This window comes from Phytophthora parasitica (genome assembly GCF_000247585.1).
Source record: "Phytophthora parasitica INRA-310 unplaced genomic scaffold supercont2.75, whole genome shotgun sequence".
NCBI classification, from domain to species: Eukaryota; Oomycota; class Peronosporomycetes; order Peronosporales; family Peronosporaceae; genus Phytophthora; species Phytophthora nicotianae.
Window position 1 is genome coordinate 165,946 of NW_008649061.1, and position 22,920 is coordinate 188,865.

Genomic DNA, 22,920 nt, shown 5'->3' on the forward strand with positions numbered 1-22,920 from the left:
GTCTACTCACCTGATATGAGACGTACCGAAAGAAACGGTTGTGCCTCTTCGTGTGCATAAATCTACTGACCATGCTCGACTGCTACTCCCTGCAGCACGATGGATGATCTCACTACGTTCCTCAATAGCGTCGAGTCCAGCGCCCGGAAGATCCTCAAGCAGCAGAACAAGAGACAGCAGCAACAGGCTGCCAGAGATCGTGTGGCGCTCATCAAGGGATCAACTCAAGCTGCACCAGAGACCAATGGCAAAAGTATCACGCCCACGCGAGAAGAGTTGCGAGTCACCTATGCTTCAGGTGGCTCTCTCATCATTCCTGCTCCAATATCTCCAGTCATCAGCAACCAGCAGCCAATCAAGCGTCCACGCTCACCAAGTCGCAGCGAAGATTCGAGTGACGATGGATCATTGCCAAGGTTGCCACCTCCGCGCTCTCCAGTCGCTTCCGTCCCACCTGGGAGCATTTACTCGCCACTGCAACTCCCAGCGATCAACCGAAAAGGAAAACAGGCGCCAGGTCCAAACAACACACCAGGTAAACGCTCATCGGCTCTTAAGCTGCTCGAATCGCCGTTGTACAAGTCACTGACGAAACTTCGAGCCGACACGGGAGGATTCGGGTCTGCAGGGGCATCACCTGGCCAGAAGCTCAAGAAGACGCTGCACGACGTGGAAAATGTGGCTCTACTACTGCGGAAGATGGGACTGCATGACCCGACAGGGGCAGCATCTCCAGCTCATCGAGCAGATCACGCTGTTGACAAGCGAATGTGCAACGCGTGCTGGGCCAAACCTGACAAGATGACTGGCTGTGAACATCATTCCCGAGTTTATCCAACCGGCAAAAGTGCCAAAAGTATCGAGGGGGATGCCCTATCATTTCTGACAGCCATGGAGTTGCAAGGACCCACAAGTTGGTTGTCAGATGATTTATTCGTCAAATACCGCAGTGAAAAAGATCGAGAGAAATTGTGGTTTGCCTATGTGGAGCTGAAAAGGCAACAGCAAGAAATTGAGGCGCGGGGGACTGCAAACGCTAAAGAACAAGCGAGTCTTGCTGTAATTCCTATCGTGACACGACACCCAATTTGTGCATTGTTTGAGACGCTTCAAAACCTTGAGAACTTGCGAATTCAAGCCGAAACTCGCAAGCGAAATCTGACAAAAACGTTCATTTTCGACGTGAATCACATTTGGCTCACGAATCTTGATCACTTTAACCACCGACCTACACGACATCGTATACTGGATTCACCAGAAGAAGAAAGTGAACGGATCGATCCTGAAAGCCACGCGCTAAGTGGTCGACGAGATGAACGGGCGATACGAGAAGGATATTCACAGATTCAGTCGATTTCCAGTGAACGAGCGTTGAAACGGGCCGTGTCCATCGAAAGCGGGTCTTCCTATCGACAACCACCGCAAAACAGCTCATTGTTAAGATCTACAACCACTCGGCGACGAAAACCTTCGTCAAGACGCAATTCTTTCCAGCCATTGAGTTTGTTGATTTGCGGTAGATGGGATCCTGAAAACCACCCAAATGCTCTACAACGAGTACCGGGAGTGACACTTGTGGGGAACAGACCTGTGCTTTGGTGGAGATACGATCCAGACGAAATCTCTGAAGAAGGTGAACCTCCTGAATACACAAAAACTGTGGCTATGTTTGAGCGTAACAGCAAGCTATCGTCCTCAAACGCCATAGTTGTGATGCTGGTACTTGCGTTAGACACACCGATACTGTCTCCATTGTGGCTTGCATGGCATGTTGGTTCGAAGATGCCACCTCCGGAGCTTGAAGCTGCGGTTTACAGCCTTGCAGAGGCCGAAACAGGCTTTGGTCGAGTAATGGCGTTTGTTTCTCCCTGTCGTGGTAGTCTGTTAAGTACACGCTTGGATTCAGTACTCGACGAGTTGTTACCTGGTACTATTACACTACTTAACGATGCAGCGCAAGAAGAAGATCACTGGCTGCAACTCGTAGATCATTCCTCTTCACCTGTGGGACACCGTCGAGGCTGGAGCGAATTCTCAGATAGACATACCTTTCGTCAGTGGCTTTTGCTGACACAAGGACGTACTGTGACCCCACGTTACGACGTTGTTGCGCAGTATTGCAGCGTCACTATCGCGCATCCGAACGCCCCGGGTGTTTGTGGTCGATACTGTTGGCATGAGGTAGATCCCGTTGAGGATCTCTTGTGTCGGCGTCGTGTGGAGAAGGATCTGCTATACATCATACAGAACCACTTGACTAGTGGACCCAACGATCCCACGTACTTCAGTGTGGTCATGAGTCATGAGACCATGGCAGACGTACTAGGAGCTCGACTATCGAGTTACTTGGCGATGGTAGCAGAGCGTGAGGCTCGTGCAGCTTACGAGAAGAAACTCTATGAGATTGAGCAGAAGCTCGAGGCCGGTCGACTGGCATTGGAAGCGAAGCGACAAGAGCAGAAAAGGTTAGAGCAGGAACTCGAGGCTGTAGCAGCTCAAGCTGAAGCTCGAAGCAAAGGTGGAGTCAACAGCGCTACGGAAGACGCTATTGCACAGGAGTGGGCTCAAAGAATGACTCAGTCTATTGTATTAGAGCAGCAAGGACTGTGGGAGATGCGAGAGATCACTGTCGACTCCAGTGGTGTTGTGTTCTACCACTCGTTGAATGAGAGACTACCCGTGACGCATCGATTTCTATGGGAACAGCCGGAGGAATGGGTTGTAAATGAGGAAAACGACGACGAAGACTCCAAGTCCTTCACTTCTCGAAGCGCAGTTAGCTCTACTGTTTCTACTATCACCACCAAGCAGCGAGTGAACTCAGAGGCGCAAAATGAGTTGATGCGATCTCTGCTGGAAGATGAGCAATTCTTGCACCAACTTAAAGCGAAACTGGGCTTGACGTCTCGATCCCGACCGACATCTCGAGCCACCGCACGGTCAGGCAAACCCAGTCACTTTTTCGAAGACGAAGAGGACGAGAATGACGCGCGACAAGTTGATTTAAACGACGAAATGGCCGCGTTGGTGGATGAAGGCATGGACCGGTCCAAGTCAACTCTGATAGCCACCAAGATGGCGAAGTTGCAGCTTCAATTGCCAGCCAAGACTCTTCAGCCGGTGAATCATCGTGGTGAAGGCTGGAAACGACTCAAAACCTCGCGGTTGCCACCAAATTTCGCTCGGAGCGTGTACAGCACACACACGGAGGGTCCTCGCTCGAGTTTTATCAACCAAACTAACCACGCTACCCCCGTTGGTATGCTGGATCCGGCCGATTGTTCCCCTTATGACCCACCTGAGTTCATTCCCGAGTTGCGAGCACATTTCGTGCCGCGGGCATCGGAGGATTTACATGAGAAGAAGAGACAATGGGCCGAACTGCTGCGCTCCCAACAGACAGCAGAGACGCCCAATGCGGTTGTTCGACGTGGAGCAGTGTCGGTAGAACCGACCGACGACTTGTTCGAGCCCGATCCGAGCCAGCAGAACGAGACCAAGGAGCAGATTGAGGCTCGCGCTCTACTTTGCGCTCGCAACAACAACCTCGAAGGCGTACGTGGCTTAAAATTGCACCATTTTGCTTTGTGCTTCGATCTCACGTTTGTTTCTGTAGCTTGAGCTGGCGCTGGACCAGGGCGTGGATGTCAATACACGCGACAACCATGGCAACACGCTGTTCATCCTTGCGTGCCAACAGGGCAACAAACGTCTGGCCAAGTTTCTGCTGCGCCGTCGTGCAGATATGAACCTGCAGAATCTGAACGGCAACACGGCACTGCACTACTTGTATGCGTACAAGCACACGGATCTGGCCGAATATCTCAAGGCGAAGGGAGCGAAGGACACGACCCAGAATGCAGCGGGTCTCACCTGCTACGAAGGCCTAAGCCAGGACGACGTAGACAGCATCTAGACCAGCATTTGATACTTGCCACAGCAAAAACAACAGAAGCAACGCCATAAGTCTAGACAAAACAAAATAGGGATGAATTTTGAGCGAGACAAGAAGCAATTTCCAAACGACATTGCACTGTCCTGAGGGAATATGAAAACCTAGTACATGTCGCCCTCGAAGAGCACCTCGTCCTCTTTCTTGCGGTAGATCTGGTCGCCCTCGTGCAGTGAGACTTCCAGACTGGCAGGGCCGATGGGACGCTGCAGTGCCACAGGCTGTTTCTCGCCGGCCGTCAGCGGCGTCATGATCTCCTCGTAGTCGTCGGTGGCCTCCTGTTCGCGCATCAGAGCCGTCTGGCGAGCGCGTTCACGCACCTTGGCGCCGAAATGGATGAGACACATGAGCAGCGCCACGCCGCCGATGACGATGGCCGTGATTGCAGCCCCACTCAGCGTGGTCGTCTTGGAGGCAGTCTTGGTGTACGTCTCGAACGTCGTGTCCCAGTCCGAGGCCAGACCCGTACGTGACGTGCAGCATTCGAGATGCTTCTCCCAGACAGCGTTCGTGATGACGCACCGTCCAGCGAGACCCTCGCACTTCTCGGCCAGGTTCTTCCACGTGTACGTCTTGGTCTTAGAGTAGGTCAACTGACTAGTGAGGCAGCCACTGAGGATCATGGGAGTGCCACTAGGGTCACCATAGCAGCCGCTCTGGATCATCTTGGATCCCTTGATACTCTTTGTGTTACTCGTGTAGCGAATGTCCTGCTTACCGACGGCCCAGAAAGTCTCGCAGTCCGTGGAGGCGAAGAGGATGGCGGTCATGGAGTCGCTCAGCGGCTTAAGCGCGTTGTTGATACGCCACTCGAGCGTGGGGCCGTACAGGAAGCCGCAGTTCTCAGCGGTAGAGGGGGAAGCCTCCGTGGAGCACGAGGGCTGCGTGGTGGAGGTCGATGAGTAGCAGCAGCCGTTGCTCTTGACCTGCGTGTAGATGCTGGGCAGCGACGCTGTCATGGTCGTGTTACTGGCGTTAATGGTACTGCCGTCGTAGCTTTCGGTGGGCGCGATGCACGTGTACGGGCACGTCACGCAGCCGCCATTCTTGTCGTAGTTGCTCCAGTCGTCCGTGGAGATTTCGATCACGTAGCCTGCCGACTGGTTAAAGTAGTTCTTGGCCTGCACGGCCGAGGCCAGCAGTAGCGGCGCCAGCAGCGCGAAGCAGCGGCGGCCGAACGGCATGATTTAGTGTATCTGTGTCAAACTCTGGACTATTTATCAAGGGGACCGCCCGCGCCTCGGGTGGTGAGCTCTGTCTTCGTCTTTCGACTGCGCCAAGAGAAAAATACAGAGTGGGGGGAGAGCCTGAATGGGGCGGCGGTTGCCAAGGCAAAACGGAACCAGCGTAAATTACCGAATAAATGACGGCAAAAAAACAAGTCAGTTCACACCATATGGCCAGCGACGGTTCATCCATTGACGCGATCGTCACGGCCAAAATTTCGGAAACCACTGACTGAAGTTGCTGCTGCTCGTCTTGATGAAGTTTGTCTCGGTGCAATTTTGCGCGCTTCGTCTTGGTGCTTCGTTGCCAGTCACACGATGATGATATCGGTGGAGTGCACGGCGAGCAGCAGCTCTGCACGGTGCAATAGCTCCTCCGCTACCGTGCATGGCGGTGCCTTTCGGGCAATTGTCGTGGATCAAGCAGATGGACTGTGGATTTTTCTGATTCGATCGATCAAGGCAATATTTGATCTAGAATATTTGGGCATGACTCGAAGGTTGCCCATCAGCGCGGCCTGAATTCTGCGGCAACACGAGCGCTCTACATGTAGCTGCTGCGGTGCCGCGCCGAAAGTGTCGTCGTTGCCACCGCCCCGCTCAGCGTCAAGGGCGCGAGCCCAGCCTGGTTGAAGTGCTTCAGTTCGTTGGCTCGCGCCAAAGCTCGCGTAGCTGTCGCTGCTTTAACAACGCTGTCGATGCCACGCGAACGAGCAAAACGGGGCACCAGTCGCGCGTCGAACTCGCACGGACGACGCTGTTGTCACTCCATCGGAGATCACACCGGTGAGCGTCTCGTAGGCGATCAAGCTGCTTGCAGAAATTCTACGTGTGTAGTAGTATACTATCTGTACATGTAGAATTTAGATCTCAAGCCTATCTTATCGTCGCAGCTGAATTATCTGACGGCTGGAATCACACATGTCATATGGGTACAGGTGGATCGCTGAACAGTGCTGGCCACCCAGATCCGATGGCTTTGCACACGGCGGTAGTGGATCTCGCAAATTGCTACACCACATGACGGTGGAGCGAATTGCTCAGAGAGACAAGGCCTTTTACGCTTGCCGCCACATGCGTGCGTGCATGCGGAACCAGTCTCTTCCGCTGCGTTAGTCGGGGCGCCTCGTGTTGTCGCGGAGAGCAACGCTGACCGGGATATCCCGTGATGCAATCCATTTCGGACTATAAATAACGCAAAGTTCACCACACTACACGTAGCGATGAATCAATTTACCCTGCTCACAACTGGCACGAGATGTCTGCAGCTACAGCGTAGGCAACTACAACAGCAAATTTCACACGAGCCATATTCACGCCGATATTCCTGGCAGTGAAACTCCTGTCGAATCCTGAGTTGCAGAATGAAGCCAGTTTTAGCTCGGCGTCCCGTCTCTAGCCATTTGTCTTTTTTCCGTTATGGATTCTCATAATAAATTACGGTAATTTATCTCACCGATCGCACGCCAGAGGAAACTCCCGCCTCTCACAGAGAAAACACCCGGCAAGGGGAAACCGAGCGCCCACAAGACCTCATTTCTGGTTTTGTGTTCACTCGACAGCAGACCAAAGCGCGCCAGCCTTCTTCCCCTCAATTGGAGTCGACTGCCTAGGCGCCTTACCACATCGGCTTCGACTGTCGGACCGACCTACAAGCCAGACACTCCCAAGAAGCCCTACACTTCTACTACCAGCAAAGTAGCAGCGGCTCTCCAGCAGCATGGGGCTCACCGGCGCGGGCATCATCGCCTCCGTCGTGGGCATCCTGGGCGGCGTGTCGCTGTCCTGCGGCGGCTGGTCCTCGCTGTCCCTCGGCGCTCGCTCGCTCTTCGTCACCACGCAGTTCCTCTCGGCCTTCGCCATGTAAGTGCAAACTAACCATCACTCTGCATGGGATAGTCGGTTACATGTTTCAGAAGTTATTTATAACTGACTCTCATATCTTATATCTTGATCAAATCAGGGGGTTTGTGGTAGCTTTTTCCGCCATCGTCTCCCTCTCGGACACGAATGAGTGGGTTGCCGTGGCCGCCGGTGGCGGCGCAGGCTTCGTGATCGCGCTCATCGTGGGTTTCATGACGATTTTCGGCCCGTACATCCTGATCCTGGTCACAGGCGGCATTATCGCCTGCTATTTGCTGCTAGTGGACGCGTACGATGGCGTCAACGTGTTCCCCGAGGACAACCAGCTGGCTCGCCAGGAGTTCGTGATCGCTTTCATGATCATCTTCGAGCTCGTGTGCTGCTCGTCGTCCAAGACGTCGGAGCTGGAGAACCACCGCTTCAAGTACATCATCTTCTCGGCCATCACTGGTGGCTGGATGGCTGCAGACGGCGTCTCTCGTCTCATCGACTCAAGTGCCGTGCTCTCCACTGTGGCCTACACGTCGATGCAGGACGGTGGCAAGGCTGCACTGGACGGCATCGACTCTAGCGCCCAGACGGTCATGTTCTTGGTCTGGGGCGCTGTCTTCGTGGTCGGCGGACTCAACCAGCTGTCGATGCGTTGGGGTCTCATGTGCTACAACCGCGTGGGCGCTCACGCTCAGCTTGGCCCCGTGGAGGAGCAGATGCCTGAGCTCCCCACTGGCGCCACGCTACCGGCTCAGACTATGACGGAACGTGTCCGTCTGGTGTGTGAGAACTGCTTTGCCACTGTCCCCGCTGGCACTGCCTTCTGTACTGAATGTGGTGAGGCTATGCCCTCGGAAGACGCCAACCCGGACGTGAGCATCTCTCAGGCTCAAATGCCGTCAGTCACGATGAACAACAAGAGCCAAGTGCCCGACCGCTGGCAGCAAGTGCCTCACCGTACGTACCTCAGCACCACGTCGTTTGTGGACCCGAAACACGCCAAGGAGGGCGGAGTGAGCATGAAGGACAACAGTCGCAGCATCCGCTTCATGGACTCTGGCGTCCAGGGGCCGGACGGCAAGATGAGCCAGTACAACGACTCGATCGCTGGCGTTCGCAACTATTACGAGCCGTCGTTCCGCTCATTTGCCATGTCCACGTACTCGATCGCTAACCGTGCGGCTGAACCGGTGGAGACGCCCAACATCCGTAAGTACAAGATGTCGGGCAGCGGCATGTTCCACGTCTTCTACTTCGGTACTGCTGCTACCGGTATCTTCTGGCTGTACTACTTGACTACGATGTACCCGCAACAGTATTTCTGCGACCACGCCCGTCCCACGCTTCCTTGCAGTGAACTCCCGTCCAGTGAGACCTCGGGCTGCTACAGTTCGACTGTCAACTTTGACGCTGACTCGGGTGAAGGCTACTGCATCCAGGACGTGCCGTTCATGTCGTGGCTCATGTACGCGATGATGATCTTCAGCGAGTTCCTCAACTACTTCCTGGGTCTGCTTTTCAACTTCAGTATGTGGCGTCCGATCCGTCGTGGTGCTCGCTACATGAACGACTTCAAGCCGCCTATCCCGAAGGAGCAATGGCCCACAGTCGACATCTTCTTGTGTCACTACATGGAACCGGTGACGGACTCGATGCAGACGCTCAAGAACTGTCTGGCCATGCAGTATCCCCCTGAGTTACTGCATATCTTTATTCTGGATGATGGTTACACCAAGTCGGTGTGGGACGCCAACAACCACTTCAAGGTGACGGTTAACACTAAGGTTATTGAGATCGCTGGTGATCTGCGCGGAGATCTCGCTCGTCTCATGCACGAGCGTGTGGTTGGCCCCGTCCAGGACGACCAGAGCTTGAAGGCGTGGCGTCGTCAACACAGTTCGGTCCGTGAGCTCCGTAAGGAAGGCGGCAAGGGAGTTCAGCGTCGTGACTGTGCTGTGGGCTCGCTGTCTGACGACTACGACTACCGTGACCGTGGTATCCCTCGCGTGACGTTCATTGGACGTATGAAGCCTGAGACGCATCACTCGAAGGCTGGTAACATCAACAACGCGCTGTTCAACGAAGGCGCAGACGGCAAGTACCTGTTGATTCTGGATAACGATATGAAGCCGCATCCCAAGTTCCTGCTGGCTGTGCTGCCGTTCTTCTTCTCGGAGGGCGAGGCTGTTGACGGCGGAGGTCGTCAATACAGTGACGATATCTCGTGGAACCAGGTGTCGTATGTGCAGACCCCGCAGTACTTCGAAGACACCCCGCAATTGACAATCATGGGAGACCCCTGTGGACACAAGAACACCATTTTCTTCGACGCTGTGCAGTGTGGACGTGATGGTTTCGACTCGGCCGCTTTCGCCGGTACGAACGCTGTTTTCCGTCGTCAAGCGTTCGACTCTATTGGTGGAATTCAGTACGGTACACAGACAGAAGATGCGTTCACGGGTAACGTGCTGCACACGTCTGGATGGGACTCGGTGTACTTCCGTAAGGACTTTGAAGGTGATGCCAAGGACCGTATCCGTCTGTGTGAAGGTGCCGTGCCCGAGACAGTCGCTGCTGCTATGGGTCAGAAGAAACGTTGGGCCAAGGGTGCCGTCCAGATTCTGTTGATGAAGAATGAAAGCGAAGTCGACCCGGACTGGCGTCCGCCGCGTGTGCCTGCCCCCGACCCGAAGCCGTCGCTCGCGTTCCCGCGTAAGATGTTCTTCTATGACTCGGTGCTGTACCCGTTCGGTTCGATCCCTGCCTTGTGTTACGTGTCGATCGCCGTCTACTACCTGTGCACGGGTGACGCTCCCATTTACGCTCGTGGTACCAAGTTCCTGTACTCTTTCTTGCCCGTGACGTTCTGCCGTTGGGTGCTCAACCTGCTCGCTAACCGCGCTGTCGACAACAACGACGTGTGGCGTGCACAGCAGACGTGGTTCTCATTCTCGTTCATCACAATGATGGCTATTGTGGAGGCTATTCAGGCGCGTGTGACGGGCAAGGACAAGTCGTGGGCTAACACTGGTGCCGGTCAGAAGACGTCATGGACGGAAATCCCCAACGTGCTGTTCTTCTTCACGCTGCTGTTCAGTCAAGTGGTGGCGCTGGTGCGATTCTTCGAGTATGAGAACGCCACGAACCCGTGGAACTACGTGTCTGCCATGTTCTTTGGCTTCTTCGTCATGAGCCAGTTCTACCCCATGGTGAAGATGAGTATCACGGAATACTGTGGTTGGGACCACACGGCTGCCACCTTCACGGCCAACGTGTTCGGCTCGTTGCTGGTGGTGTACGTGGTGGTGTTCGTGCAGCTGTGGCAAGTGTACTACGAGGGCAACTTGCAGGTGGCCCAGGGCACAGACTCTGGTGGTTCGACGGCGTCGACGTAGACGCCATGAAGACTTCAGAGTTGCTTGGAAAGAAGACTGAAGGGCCAATTGAGTGCAGTTTAAGCGGTAGTGTAGCCTATGTAGCGATTCAGCTGTGCACTCGGAAGCTGGTTAGTCTTCGTGCTCTTGTAGTGACAGGACATTTTCATACGTAAAACTGCTTTTTGCTTGAAATCTGGTGTTGTAGTTGTTGGATGTCCTAGTCATCAAGACGTGACTGGCCTGCGTCCAGCTTCACTCTGCACTTGGCACGAGGTGGTCCAAAGAACGAATGTCTGAAAACTTACAGCGACGAGTACAACTTTCTTAGGCAGCACCAGGTCCCAAGTTCGATCAAGGCTATGACGAACGAAAAGAACAAAATCGACCCGGGTATGAAATCAGGGGATCCGGCTCTAGATTTCCCGACGCGGAAGGCTTCAACGCGCGGACTGACGCGCGGCACCCCCGGCTGAGCTTCGTCACTTGCATCGATACGAGCAAGAGCTACAGTTTTGATATTCACGTTCTGATCAAGATTTACTACGACACCTTGGATCGTATTGGTTTCAACTACCTACAGAGGTCATCGACGGATAAAGGAAATAAGGCAGTGAAGAAGTAACTGTGATGTATTTGGGCGTCGACTTCCCTTCCATAACGTCTTCAGACATGATATTCTGCATCGTGAAGTAATCAAGCATTGAATACACTCTGCAGTTTCATGAATTAAGTCCCGATAGCACAAAGAACCGACCGACAGTCTGCCGTAATGTGCGTTTTGACTCTCCTCCTAGTGCATGGAGCAGAACACTATTCATACTAGAAGTGACCCGATACTACATAAGTTGTAAGTTGTAGGAGATTCTGAAGGAAAAGATTGTTAAGAGCCTTCGTGTTACAGGGATCCCGGTATTAGGATGTCCTTCTTAGCATGACTGAATTGCGAAGGGATTTAGCAAAACATACGCACTGGGAGCTGGTTAGCTGGTGGGGCTGCGGTAGCAGTTGCGGTTAAACGAGCCCCGGTTGCAGTTTTCGGGGATTGTGTTTGTGCGTTGAGCACAGACTTGAGCAAGACATACTGCAGCGACGATAAGCGCGATCTGGATAAACTTCATTTTGCGCGGTCGCTGTGCTTGTTCTTAACGAGGTCGGAGTTGTGTTGCCAGCACAGGTCAAGTTGGAGAATGAACGATCGAGGTTAGTTGTCCCGTGGTTGCTAATGACACACCTGCTTTGTTTACCCTATTGACTTTATTTCCAGAGTTACTATAGCGTTTGCAAACACGTATTGTAACCTGTCGTTCATCAACCAAATCTCACATTTGTTTCTTTGTGATGCACACGTTGTGAACCCTTAGGTAAGAAAACAAATCTAAGCGTTTGTCAGCATGGATTACATGGCATAATCTTTTCCTGCATAATTCGTAAGCACTGATCAGGTCACCATTACATTCCTTAGCCGAAGAAGCAGCATTCGCGGTGTGTAGTACATGGTGGTTGCTCTAGTGGGGGTAACTGGAACGTCTTCAGCACTGATGCTCTACTTTGTGAAGAAATCGGACATTGAATACACTCTGCAGCTCCTTTCGTTGAGTACGTCCCGATAGGACATGGATTCACTCGATAATCTGTCGTAGCGTACGGACAAAAGTAGCCAGCAGGGCACCAGCCACTGCACGACGCCGCACTAAGTCCTTCAATGTCACCGTAAGTTCCTTCCGGACACCGGATCCGAATACCTTGACGGCAGTAGAAACCCTTGGGGCAGATGCTTACGTCGTTCTGAGTCGCATTGTGACCATCGTCGACCATTCCACTCGTTAAGACACTATAGTACCCACTTCTCACGAACAACGGCTCATTCCCCGTACCTTCAGGACAGTATGTTACGCTGCTTCCACATTCACTCTGTGTCCTCGAGATACTCGGCGGTCCTGGATACGAAGGGCAAAAGTACCCAGGAGCGCACTTACCAGAGCAATCTGCAGTGCTAAGACCACTTGTAGCACCGTAGGTGCCAGCAGGACACTGGTACTTGACGCCATTAGCGCAGAAATACCCTGGTTCACAAGGTCTCTGAAAGAATCGTGTAGTGTTGGTGATACCGACAGAATAATAGCCTTGTGGTATGAGCAGTGGCTCTCGTGACCCCGTTCGACAGATGAATCCATCGCCCCCACACTCCATCTGCGTTGGACTTGTACTTCCTTCGGGACAGTAATAACCTCGAGTGCACAACCCTGTACAGAGCGGTGAAGTCTCTCCTGGTTTATCCCCATACCGTCCAGCAGGACACAAAAACTTCTTGCCGTCAATACAGAACGCCCCAGGCTCACAAACCCGCTGTCCGTCAATGATGTCCCCGCTCTTCGATGATTCAACGCTGGAAGCTTCAGCTTTAGCGATGATATCGGCTTCGAATGGCTGGGGTCGAACGGAGTAGTAACCTGTCGAAACGGGAGTGGGGACGACACTTCCACTTGGACAAAACAAACTCGAGTCTCCACATACACGAGCTGTACTGTTCCAACTCGCAAGGGGGCAATAAAACCCGGACGAACAAGTACCAGAACACGTTGGTCGAGTTTCTAACGTTCTGTCACCGTAATACCCTGCAGGACATGGAGAACGCACTCCATCCTTGCAGAAGTAACCTCGCTCACAGGGAAACTGCTCCGAGCGTGTGTACACGGAGTTGTTGCTAGCTGTGCCATCCCCGATAGTATTAACGAACGCCTTATCCACGAGCTGACAGCTTAAGGTTATCTTGTCGAAATGTAAGGTGAACTTTGAAGTGTTAAAACTCTCTCCACCAGCTTTACGGAAACAAGAACAAGAACGTCGATCACTTGTGCTGACTGTCGTGTATTCAGGACAGGGCAGACACAGCTTGACGTCGTCTCCAGTTTCTGGCTTAAACGTTCCGTCTGGACATGGTACACACCGTGCCACTGGGAAGGAGTAGTCCCCATAGTCAACAACGACAGGACTGCGACCAGTAACTACGTCCATGAAGGCACTGGCAGTTGTAGAATAGTCTCGATACTTTCCTGGCTCGCAACCAGGAGCTTGAGTTCCATTCGGAACGATCGCTTCAACTTGCAACGACGTGTAGTACCCCTCTAGTACTTGCCAGGGCTTAGCAGAACTCTCAGGACAATACACAGCAGGTGAACCACATTCATGTTGAGTAGGAGTCGTACTTCCTGAAGGACAGTAGTATCCTGCAGCACACGGCCCAGAACAAGTCGATCTTGTCTCCATCTCTTCAGAGCCGTAAATTCCCGCTGGACAGGGATAACACGTTCCTCTCCACGCAAACTCTCCTGGTTTAGCCTTACGTTGAGCATAATATCTTGCTCCAGCAGGGTTATCCTCGGAGATAGCGCAGTATCCTGTATCCGTCAGGATAGGTGCCGCCGAGCCTTGCGGACAGAAAGACACGCTTGTTGCGCAGGCTAAAGCATGATCCACAATGCTTCCTTCTGGACAATAGTATCCACCAGCACACAAACCTGAGCACTCGGATGTAGTAAGCCCTGTTTTGTTACCAAAGGTACCAGCAGGACAAGCAAACCGCTCTCCATTCACACAATAACGACCAGGTTCACATCTTCGCTGAGCCACGCGCGTGATTCGATCTTTGGCACGTTCTGCATTCAACTCGTCCACAGTTAGTGAACTCTTAGCCATTACTAGGCCAATAGTGTAATACCCTGGTGTCACTTGCGTTGGAGCAGTCGAACCAGGAGGGCAAAATACATCCACACTGCCACAAGGTAGTTGTGTAGGGCTTATACTACCTTTAGGGCAGTAATATCCTGCTTTACACAGTCCAGAACACGCAGCAGTTGCAAGTCCCGTGACGTTGCCAAACGTTCCACCTGGACAAAGTCTCGATCCACCTGGAGCCTCGTTTGGACTGCAAAACGAGCCTACAGGACACGGCACTTCCTCTGTCTCTGTTGTCTTGACCACATGTGTGCCTTGACGAGGTGCTCGAGGCTTGGAGCTTCCAGCTGGACAGAATGTATCGTGATCACATGGCCACGTCGTGGCTGACGCAGTTCCTTCAGGACAGGCGTAACCAACAGGACACACACCGGAGCAACTAGGATCTCTAAGGCCTGCAGTATCTCCATACGTCCCAGCTGGACACGGGGCTGGTTGAGTGCTGCCTTTGGGGCAATAATGGCCAACTGGACACAGATCTGTGCACTTGGAAGTTATGAGTTTCGCAATAGTTCCATAAGTCCCTGCAGGACATTTCTGCGATGTTCCAGCGACGCAGAAGGATCCAGGATTGCACGGACTAATACTACTGCGGCGTCGAAGTGTCGGCTCTCCTCCTACTCCGTAGAAACCTTCAGGCACCGGGAGTGGGTTCGTCGAACTTAAAGGACAATACACGTCTGCAGCGCCACATTCGATCGGTACTGCAGTTCCTTCCGGACAGTAAAAACCTTCGGGGCAAGGAGCTGAGCATTGTTTCGTACGTAAACCTTCCTCAGCTCCATAGACGCCGGCAGGACACGGTCGGCGCTCTCCGCCACTATAACGTCAAACACACGTTAGCGGCTTAAGCTGTGTCATCGTCCCTTCAACTTCAGCTTACGTGCAGTAAGATCCGGGCGGACAGGGTAGTGTGCCAGGACATGGCTGCGTTGTAATCGCTCCTGGGATTGCATAGTAACCTTCAAACGTGCACACGCGCTGCACTCGACGGCCTGTGCTCCAAGCACTGGAAGCTCCACTTGCATCGATGCAACATGCCAACACAAGCAGCAGTCTCCTTACCTGCATCCGTTTCCTGTTCTTGAAAGATCGCGACTACTTAAACGACATCCTATCCATACACCATAACAAAACACATTTCAAGTAAAAGTTTTGCATTCATTCGCATGGAAAGTGTAGCATCTCATTGTGTCTCGATCGCCGGTGCGGGTCGAGTTCGAGAAGGAATTCTGGTCGCGCTTGGGCGGCATTTCAGTGGAGATCAGGATGTCTCCAGCCAGTCAGCACGATCGTGGCTAACCGCGTGCTTTGAACGATACGATGAGGTCCGTTACAGTTAACGAGTAGCGGGTTATCATTATTTAACGATATGCTTATTCTCCACAGAATAGTGCTGGCTTTGTATCGAGTGATGCAATGCTCAACGTAGTCGCCGAGCTCTCGCTGTTCCGGATTCAGGACTGGTCTGCGGACGAAGTATCCACGTTTTGCTCCTTCTTCTTTCGAGGTGAAGATGTTGAGCGGAACTTCGACTATCGACTGTTTCTAGACTACCTCTTTTTCCCTGTTTCCCAGCATGCACCGCGGATTAAACTGAAGAAACAGGTCGCTGCCGAGGATATTTTCACCATTCATGAAGGGAGTTTAACACCACCACAAATTGGACCAGAAGAATCAGACGAACATCCATGCATCCCTGTAGTGATTAAACAACTCGACCTGGAGAAATTTGCAGGCGAAACCGAGAAGTTCCCTCAGTTTGGTGGAACGGAGGAGCTGGTGGGTCAAATGCGACATCGAGTTAACGAGCTGCGGCTGCTCACTCACCCGAATTTGGCTGGATACCAGACCACCTTGCAGAATGGAAATTCGCTGTACGTGATCCAGGAACACCACCAGATCTGCACTTTGAAGACGATTCTTGAGTCGTTTGGTCCCATGAAGGAGCCGACAATTCGTCGCTATCTTCTGCAGATTCTTCAGGCGTTGACATTTCTACACGATCACGGCGTACAGCACGGGTAAGCCTCACTCTAATCTCTGGTTTTGACCATCAGAATAACCTCTGTTACGTGTCGATACAGAAATTTGACGATGCAAACAGTACAAATCGACAGCTACGGACTCCTAAAACTCACAGATTTCGGGATTCGACGCTGTTTGCTTCCACTTCTTTCACGTGCACATCTTGCTAAGGACGACTGTGCACACAATACTGTGGTTGGTACCTCCAAACGATTTACGTGTATGACAGCTATTGCCGGCTAACATTACGTTGTTTTTTATTTATTATAGGCCCCTGAAGCTCTTCGGGACTTTCGTTTGTGGGGTGAGAAGACGGACGTGTGGTGTGTCGGCATCCTGACACTTCAAATGGCAAATGGGTTGGTGAACTACCCACCCCAACAACTGTTTGATCAGCCCAAAGGCAGAAATCCCTCTCGCAGTGCTCGCTTTCAACCCAGCCGATCACCCGTGACAAGACAAGAAATGGAGTTGCCTGGTGATTCGCTTCCTGATTTAGCATCGAGAAACCTCAAGAACTTTGTTCGTGCGTGTACGCAACGTGATCCCCGCAAACGACCATCAGCCAAGGAGCTGCTGGAGATGGGATTCTTTCAGATCGACCAAACCAAGGAGACGAACGAAGTGCTGCGTACAGTCTGCACCGACTTGGACGCAACGATGCGGAAGCTCAGGTCTTCTTCTCCTACGCCACTAAGACGCAAGTCTAGGGGCTGAACAATATCATTGCAAGTTTGAATAGACTAAAGAATAATGTACAGGGATTCATTTCGATATGAGCTCGTTAATCTTGGAGGAATTCGCCCGAACAGCAGTGATGACATCTCTCGCTTGCTTGGTCAGGTGAGGGTTTAGCAAAGCCCCCGCTGTTAGAGAAATCTTTAGAGGGGACTTGATATCTTTGAATTTATTTTTCTTCTTGGTCTTTGATCGGGTCTTGGACGGAGATCCTGAATGTTGTTGGTTATCAAGCTCCGGCGAGCGGAGAATGGGTGCAGATACCGATGTGCATAAACTTGGTGGCTCTTCCGTGGAGAAATGTTTTTCTATCGTCTCCTTGATGTAGTCACGCATGTTGGCGTTTTTAGCGCCCGTGGGGTAGAAAAGTTTGATCTCGTCGCTCTTGTCGAGCTTGCTCAGCTTCAGTTTGGTGGTAGACTCAGCCCCCGCTTTTGGTATTGACGCAGAAGGTGTTACCGGCCGTAGAAGCGACATGTCGGGGTCAAAGACTCCAGTGTGACTCAAGTCGGGCAGTTGGATAGGTTCTAAGAGGAGGTGCACGGACTCCAACAGTTCGTCGAGTTGAGCCGCGTCTTCCCAATTCTGCAATTTGTTACTTTTCGAGGGGCTGGAGTTTGTCGGTATCCCGCGCCTCTTCTGAAACTCAAGTTCATGCTCTGCGATCTCTTGTCGCGATTCTGGTAACAAACGACTCGAATGAAATGATAGTACGTCTAGGAAAGGAGGAGGGTCCACGTGTGTGCGGCTTAGAATCAGAGTCTGTCCTATCGTAGTCGGAGATTCAGATTCACTGCCTGTCGTGGTTTCCAGGTCTCCATTCTCAAAGTCTTGAGCTTGCATGCGATCGACGAGTAACGATGAAGGGACGTCGGAAAGAAGCAAACATCAAGATTCTGGACAAATTGATCAATAAAATAACATATTATGCTGCTTTATTTTAGGATACGATTGCTAGAATCATATAGATATTTATTAGTCAACGTGTAAGTGGTGAAGATAGATGCTTGTGTCGTAGGATATCGGAGAGTTGAAAAATAAGTGTTTGACGTCATGCCATGCTCAGCACAGTCAGACGATGTCGGCAACTTTAGTTCGTCATTCTCCCAGCGTGTACCAGCACCTTACCATCGTAATATACTAGTGTTCATGAATGAAAAATACTGAGACCCAACATTCGCGTACTGTGACCGATATCATATCGGATAGTCAAGCTGTATGGAGTTCTTGGCCGAGGTGAATTTGATAGTGACCGAGTTGGTAACTGGAAAATTAATTGCTTGAGGGATCGTATATTCAATGCAGCTTGGGTAGTACGTGCACAATTAGGTTCACCGACGTTACTAAACTATTAATACAGGTGTAATCTCAAATGCGAATAATCATGTCAGGGGTGCGACCACAAACAACACGTTCAGAATGTTCGTTGGGGGATTTGTTTGTTAATCTGCACAATCTTCGCGTCAGATACTAAATTACGGTAATCCTGTCACTGAATAATCATGTTCACCTTGCCCAGTCCATGTCCACACGCAATGCTGTGGGAATTTTCGGTGTGGAGTCCACACTGTGGTCAAACTTAGTAAGTTACCTACGGTAAACCGTGGCTACCAGTGAAGGTTCGTTGCGCGTTGTCTGCGGAGTGGAGTATTCATTTACACGTTATGATTAGTCACGCCCTAAATGGTTTTTGTGGATACAATAGTTAGATTGAACCATGCATGCACTACTCTCTGTGGAGTTTGCTGCCCTTATATTACAGATTCACGTCTTGAACAAGCAGCTAAAGGCTGTGACAAATTGTGCAAATGAGAGGCGCTGCTGGTCTTCTTGATTCAACGAAATAATGCCGCCCTCCTTCAATCGAATCACCATTTCCTCGGCTGTAAGTGCGTCTCGATCCAGCGGGGTGAGTGTTTGGAATGCAGTCAACGCTGCTTCCAATGACACAGACCCATCTCTTTTATCGAATCCCAAACGCAAGAAGACACTGCGCAATAGCACTTGGGAGTCTTCATATCGCCGTAGCTCCTGCTGCAAACTCGCTAGACGCGCTTCTAAAGGAGCCAAACGTGCCTTCTCGCAGTCGATCTTAAGGTGCCACTGACGAAGTTCCTCCTTGTATCTCTCAGTCGTGACTTCCAGACTTGTCAGCTCGCTCTGTAGTGCCGCCTTAGTAGATGCACTTACACGTACACTACTCGTTTTCTCAGGCTTTGACTGTGAAGAGGTCGGACGTGGTTGAGCTTCCAGCGCTCGCTTTTCCTCTAACAACCGCGAGATCTCAACTTGGAGATCGACCAGAGTGCACAGATGTCGACGAGGCACACGTGACAGCTTCGCATTCATCTCATCTCGCTGTTTCTGCTTACGCTGCACCATTAGCTGCTTATCCTGTACGGCGGTCTTTAAAGCGAGAAGTTCCTCTGCCAAGCATTGGTTCTCCAGTTTCTGGTCCAGTACGCGCTCTCCCCATTCTGCCGTCGTCTTTGGCTTTGGAGAGCCTTTGAGGGGTCCGCTGGGACTACTGAGAGTACCAGATCTGGGAATCTGACGCATGACGTTTGCCAGTGTTGCACTCGTTTTCAGCTCCTGTAGTTCGCTTTTGAGCGAGGCAGCCACTTGTTCCTTTTCGGCTAGTTGCATTGTTAATATGTGGACTTGGTTGCTCAGTGTTCTCTTCTCCTGACGTAGCTCTTTCCGCATCTCACGCAGTGTATCTTCGTCGCGAAAGAACGCAGCCGACGAGCGCATGAAAGCTCTAGCAGGTTTCACTGCCTTCTGCGGCTTTGTAGTGGAAGGAATAACCACAGGTTCTTCTGTTTCGGGAACCGAACTAGCTGCTTCGTCGTCATGTTCTTGTTCTATTGGGTCTTTGTGCTCTCCCTCCTCATATTCCTCTTCACTTACTTGCTTTGAATCGTTTTCTGGAGCTGCGTCGTTGTTATCCACTCGCTCCTCTTCTCCAGACGACGCAATATCACCCGATGTATCTCCGCTTCTTCCAGTCTCTGGGTCTGTCAAGAACCGGATCGGATACTCCCCTGCATCCAACTACGACTAGTATTAGTGAACAGTACATGTAGCCAAAACCTCAAGCTCAACAGCGTCTCGAGCTCGCGCACCTCCCACTGTTCCTCGCCGTCGTCGTACTTGACGTTGTAGCCTTTCTCCGTCGAGAACGCGTCCACTACGCCCTCAAACCACTCATCTTCGCCCTCCCAGTACACTTGTACACGGCACCCAACCGCCTGCTCACCTCGCATGCTAGGCAAAATGGCTACACTAACTTCAACAACTGTTGCTCAATACAAAAAGCAAGTGCCCGTATTTTACTTCTGCCACATCAACTTTACTCAATTAAACCTGTAGCCATTTTCACGATGACAGTTGTGAACGTCAATGTCGGAGTGCTGGGGCATGTGGACAGCGGCAAGACGAGCCTCGTGCGCGCTCTGAGCACGCAGCTGTCCACTGCCGCTTTGGACAAGCATCCGCAGAGCCAGCAGCGCGGGATCACGCTGGACCTGGGCTTCTCCAGCTTCCGCTTGGAGCCATCAGATCAAGCGAAGCCATCTTTGCAGGTCACTTTGGTGGACTGTCCGGGCCATGCGTCGCTTTTCCGGACAATCCTGGGCGGTGTAGCCATCATCGATACTGTCTTGTTGGTCGTGGACTGCCGCAAAGGACTACAGTCTCAGACCATCGAGAGTCTGCTGCTGGCGTCGCTAATAGCTGAACGCAGAGTTATTGTGGCTCTCACCAAGACGGACTTGCTGCCTTCTGTGGTCTCAGAGCGAACGAAAGCAATTGATGCAGTTACCCAAGAGATACGAACGTTCTTGGCTACACATTTCAACTTCCAGAACAAGATCCCCGTTCCCGTGGTTCCCGTTGCTGTGGGGACTGGACAAGAACCCCAAGGCATCCAACACCTTCTAGAAGTGTTGAGAGCCAATTTAGAGATACCAGAACGTGATACTTCCGGAGCTTTCCGCCTTGCAGTGGACCACTGCTTCGCTGTGCCTGGGAATGGGACAGTTCTAACTGGGACAGTATTAGCTGGAGCTTTAACCAAGGGAGACGAGTTGGAACTGTTGCCTATTGGGGTGAAAACGAAAGTAAAAACGCTACAAGTGTTTAAACACGATGTGGACAGATGCACCCAAGGAGATCGCGTGGGTGTTCGAGTAAATGGCTTAGATGCGTCCCTTGTGGAGAGAGCGATGGCAGTGTCACCACCCGGGAGTTTAACTCCAGTAACCCAAGTGATAATCCCAGTGACGCGTGTGTCGTTCTTTCGTGGAGCAGTGTGCAAGAGTGGAGCCAAGTGTCACGCTACAATTGGACACACGACTGTCATGGCTACATGTACATTCTTCTCTCCATTAGGACAGGACAGTCAGAAGAATTTGGAGTTCAACCCCTCAGCATTGTACGAATACGTGTCGGATCTCGATTTTGTGGAAAAGAACCAAGAAAGTACTGAAAGTGAGATGGCTACATCCACAATATTCGCGCTACTCCAGTTCGAGCACGCTGTGTATTGTCCTGCTAAGACGCTAGTCGTGTGTTCGCGTCTCGATCTCGACGCCAAACGGTTTCCGTGTCGATTGGCGTTTTACGGATCAGTGCAGACTGTTGTAAGCTCAAGTAATGAGGAGATGGATACATTAAGTGGTGTGTACCCAAGTGTAGTGAATCTGAATGACCTCCACATTGGTCGAGTAAAAAGTCGAGAAGGTTTTGTAGATAAAGTGGTGGCTCCAAGTGGAGAAGTGATCGGTCGTGATATGTTTTCAAAGGATGTCAAGTGGAGTGTTTATCAGAACTCGGAGGTTTTATTCGAGCAAGTACAGCGACTGGGAGCAATTCTCGGACCTTTTGGCAAGGCTGGGAAGTTCCGCATTGCATTGTTACCCGATACAAAGTCGCAATTGATGCCTGTTGCAGGAGAGAGGTTTGTTTTGCGTTTCCTGAAGTTAATGACGTTGAAGACACCCAAGTTAAAGGGGAAATCAACAGAGATGACGAACGGTAAACCCTCCAGCAAGACTCCAGTGCGTTCGTTTGTGCAGGACAATCATTTGCTTTATCCTGAAGCATTTGAGCCGTCAGACGACAGGAATTGCGTTTCTATTGCTGATACTGCATCATTGGAGCAAGCAAAAGTGGACAGTGAAGCTAGAATCTCAAAGCGACGCGGACATATCGAGCGACTGAAGGGTGAGACAACTGCGGATGGCAGGAATCCGTTTGCTATTGTTTCGGGATTGTTCGATACCGAACAGGAGGCGAGAGACGCTGTGGGCTCTCGCATCCGGTGTTTCGGCGGCGGTGAAGCAGACGAAGGTATAATTGAGAAGCCTTTTGGTAAGGCTGGCAAAGTCCGCGTCGATTTTCAAGAATGCGGAGGCACCAAGGCCCAAGTGGGAGATAGTGTCGAGCTATGCTGATGTTAGCATATACCCCCACTATGAAATCTGCCGTAAGCTAGCTGTGTGTCCTCGCTGCGTTCGTAATCTGTTCAGAACAGGCTGTTCAAATGACAGACTTTGGGTCCAAATAACTTCAACAAATCGTCTACATTATAGTACATGTTGATGGTAGGAAGAGCCAAGCGGACGACGAAAAACTGTGTGCGTCACTCGTAAGTTAGTACACAAAGTTTGCGTCTGGGGCTCGTATAGAAATACTGTTTCAATCGTGTTTCGTGTCGTTCATTATTGTCAAACGGAAATATTGCAACCAGCAACGTGAGCCATTAATCTCAGTTTTGCAAGTGCTCAGCGCCCCATGGCGTGGCAACACCACGATTGAGGCCAGCAGCGATAACCTTTCACCCAGTCGTCTGGTTCGCATTGTTGGGTTCACCACGTGTCCAAGTGGAGCGACAACTTCATTTCCAAACAAACACCCGAGCTGCAAGATGAAAGTGATCCTGATACTGGCCGTCATGGTAATTGCCATTGTAAGCGCCAAGACCCCGCAAAGTCCGTCGAAGCCTCTG

The 22,920-nt window shown here is 51.6% G+C and overlaps 11 protein-coding genes across 12 annotated transcripts; 6 read left to right on the forward strand and 5 right to left on the reverse strand.

Moving 5' to 3' along the window:
* Window positions 1-9: 9 nt before the first annotated feature.
* On the forward strand, window positions 10-4,368 carry PPTG_17900 (hypothetical protein). The gene is made up of 2 exons (XM_008915776.1): window positions 10-3,555; window positions 3,617-4,368. Exons 1-2 carry the CDS (start codon window positions 100-102, stop codon window positions 3,914-3,916), a joined length of 3,756 nt encoding a protein of 1,251 aa, XP_008914024.1. The 5' UTR covers window positions 10-99; the 3' UTR covers window positions 3,917-4,368.
* PPTG_17901 (hypothetical protein) lies at window positions 3,964-6,193 on the reverse strand. Its single transcript, XM_008915777.1, has one exon. The coding sequence runs from the start codon at window positions 5,134-5,136 to the stop codon at window positions 4,057-4,059; it is 1,080 nt and encodes a 359-aa protein (XP_008914025.1). The 5' UTR covers window positions 5,137-6,193; the 3' UTR covers window positions 3,964-4,056.
* Window positions 5,567-6,294, forward strand: PPTG_24219 (hypothetical protein; the record flags this gene model as incomplete). The annotated part of the gene is made up of 3 exons (XM_008915778.1): window positions 5,567-5,612; window positions 5,733-5,964; window positions 6,117-6,294. The coding sequence occupies 3 exons, from the start codon at window positions 5,567-5,569 to the stop codon at window positions 6,292-6,294; spliced, it is 456 nt and encodes a 151-aa protein (XP_008914026.1).
* Window positions 6,295-6,898: 604 nt separating this feature from the next.
* On the forward strand, window positions 6,899-10,427 carry PPTG_17902 (hypothetical protein; the record flags this gene model as incomplete). Its single annotated transcript, XM_008915779.1, has 2 exons — window positions 6,899-7,041; window positions 7,142-10,427. The coding sequence occupies 2 exons, from the start codon at window positions 6,899-6,901 to the stop codon at window positions 10,425-10,427; spliced, it is 3,429 nt and encodes a 1,142-aa protein (XP_008914027.1).
* Window positions 10,428-10,432: 5 nt separating this feature from the next.
* PPTG_24220 (hypothetical protein) lies at window positions 10,433-10,882 on the forward strand (the record flags this gene model as incomplete). The annotated part of the gene is made up of 2 exons (XM_008915780.1): window positions 10,433-10,537; window positions 10,631-10,882. The coding sequence occupies 2 exons, from the start codon at window positions 10,433-10,435 to the stop codon at window positions 10,880-10,882; spliced, it is 357 nt and encodes a 118-aa protein (XP_008914028.1).
* Window positions 10,883-11,389: 507 nt separating this feature from the next.
* Window positions 11,390-11,527, reverse strand: PPTG_24221 (hypothetical protein; the record flags this gene model as incomplete). Its single annotated transcript, XM_008915781.1, has 1 exon — window positions 11,390-11,527. The coding sequence occupies one exon, from the start codon at window positions 11,525-11,527 to the stop codon at window positions 11,390-11,392; it is 138 nt and encodes a 45-aa protein (XP_008914029.1).
* Window positions 11,528-11,795: 268 nt separating this feature from the next.
* PPTG_17903 (hypothetical protein) lies at window positions 11,796-15,215 on the reverse strand (the record flags this gene model as incomplete). Its single annotated transcript, XM_008915782.1, has 2 exons — window positions 11,796-14,964; window positions 15,028-15,215. The coding sequence occupies 2 exons, from the start codon at window positions 15,213-15,215 to the stop codon at window positions 11,868-11,870; spliced, it is 3,285 nt and encodes a 1,094-aa protein (XP_008914030.1). The 3' UTR covers window positions 11,796-11,867.
* An 86-nt stretch (window positions 15,216-15,301) lies between these two features.
* PPTG_17904 lies at window positions 15,302-16,948 on the forward strand. Of its 2 annotated transcripts, XM_008915783.1 has the most exons (4): window positions 15,302-15,472; window positions 15,539-16,168; window positions 16,232-16,367; window positions 16,443-16,948. In XM_008915783.1, exons 1-4 carry the CDS (start codon window positions 15,468-15,470, stop codon window positions 16,887-16,889), a joined length of 1,218 nt encoding a protein of 405 aa, XP_008914031.1. In that variant the 5' UTR covers window positions 15,302-15,467; the 3' UTR covers window positions 16,890-16,948. The 2 variants fall into 2 exon arrangements, with proteins under 2 accessions (XP_008914031.1, XP_008914032.1); XM_008915784.1 differs by having other exon boundaries at window positions 15,302-16,168.
* Window positions 16,931-17,753, reverse strand: PPTG_17905 (hypothetical protein; the record flags this gene model as incomplete). The annotated part of the gene is made up of 1 exon (XM_008915785.1): window positions 16,931-17,753. The coding sequence occupies one exon, from the start codon at window positions 17,751-17,753 to the stop codon at window positions 16,938-16,940; it is 816 nt and encodes a 271-aa protein (XP_008914033.1). The 3' UTR covers window positions 16,931-16,937.
* A 921-nt stretch (window positions 17,754-18,674) lies between these two features.
* PPTG_17906 (hypothetical protein) lies at window positions 18,675-20,176 on the reverse strand (the record flags this gene model as incomplete). Its single annotated transcript, XM_008915786.1, has 2 exons — window positions 18,675-19,964; window positions 20,036-20,176. The coding sequence occupies 2 exons, from the start codon at window positions 20,174-20,176 to the stop codon at window positions 18,675-18,677; spliced, it is 1,431 nt and encodes a 476-aa protein (XP_008914034.1).
* Window positions 20,177-20,293: 117 nt separating this feature from the next.
* Window positions 20,294-22,684, forward strand: PPTG_17907 (translation elongation factor Tu; the record flags this gene model as incomplete). Its single annotated transcript, XM_008915787.1, has 1 exon — window positions 20,294-22,684. One exon carries the CDS (start codon window positions 20,294-20,296, stop codon window positions 22,364-22,366), a length of 2,073 nt encoding a protein of 690 aa, XP_008914035.1. The 3' UTR covers window positions 22,367-22,684.
* Between the last annotated feature and the right edge of the window lie 236 nt (window positions 22,685-22,920).

What these genes read in the sequence shown, in the direction of transcription:
- PPTG_17900 (XM_008915776.1), top strand. Translation starts at nt 100, where the DNA reads ATGGATGATCTCACTACGTTCCTCAATAGCGTCGAGTCCAGCGCCCGG. An exon ending in GCAACAACAACCTCGAAGGC is followed by an intron (nt 3,556 to 3,616) that starts GTACGTGGCTTA and finishes TTGTTTCTGTAG; the next exon opens with CTTGAGCTGGCGCTGGACCA.
- PPTG_17904 (XM_008915783.1), top strand. An exon ending in GATCACGGCGTACAGCACGG is followed by an intron (nt 16,169 to 16,231) that starts GTAAGCCTCACT and finishes GTGTCGATACAG; the next exon opens with AAATTTGACGATGCAAACAG. An exon ending in ACTGTGCACACAATACTGTG is followed by an intron (nt 16,368 to 16,442) that starts GTTGGTACCTCC and finishes TATTTATTATAG; the next exon opens with GCCCCTGAAGCTCTTCGGGA.
- PPTG_17901 (XM_008915777.1), bottom strand. Translation starts at nt 5,136, where the DNA reads ATGCCGTTCGGCCGCCGCTGCTTCGCGCTGCTGGCGCCGCTACTGCTG.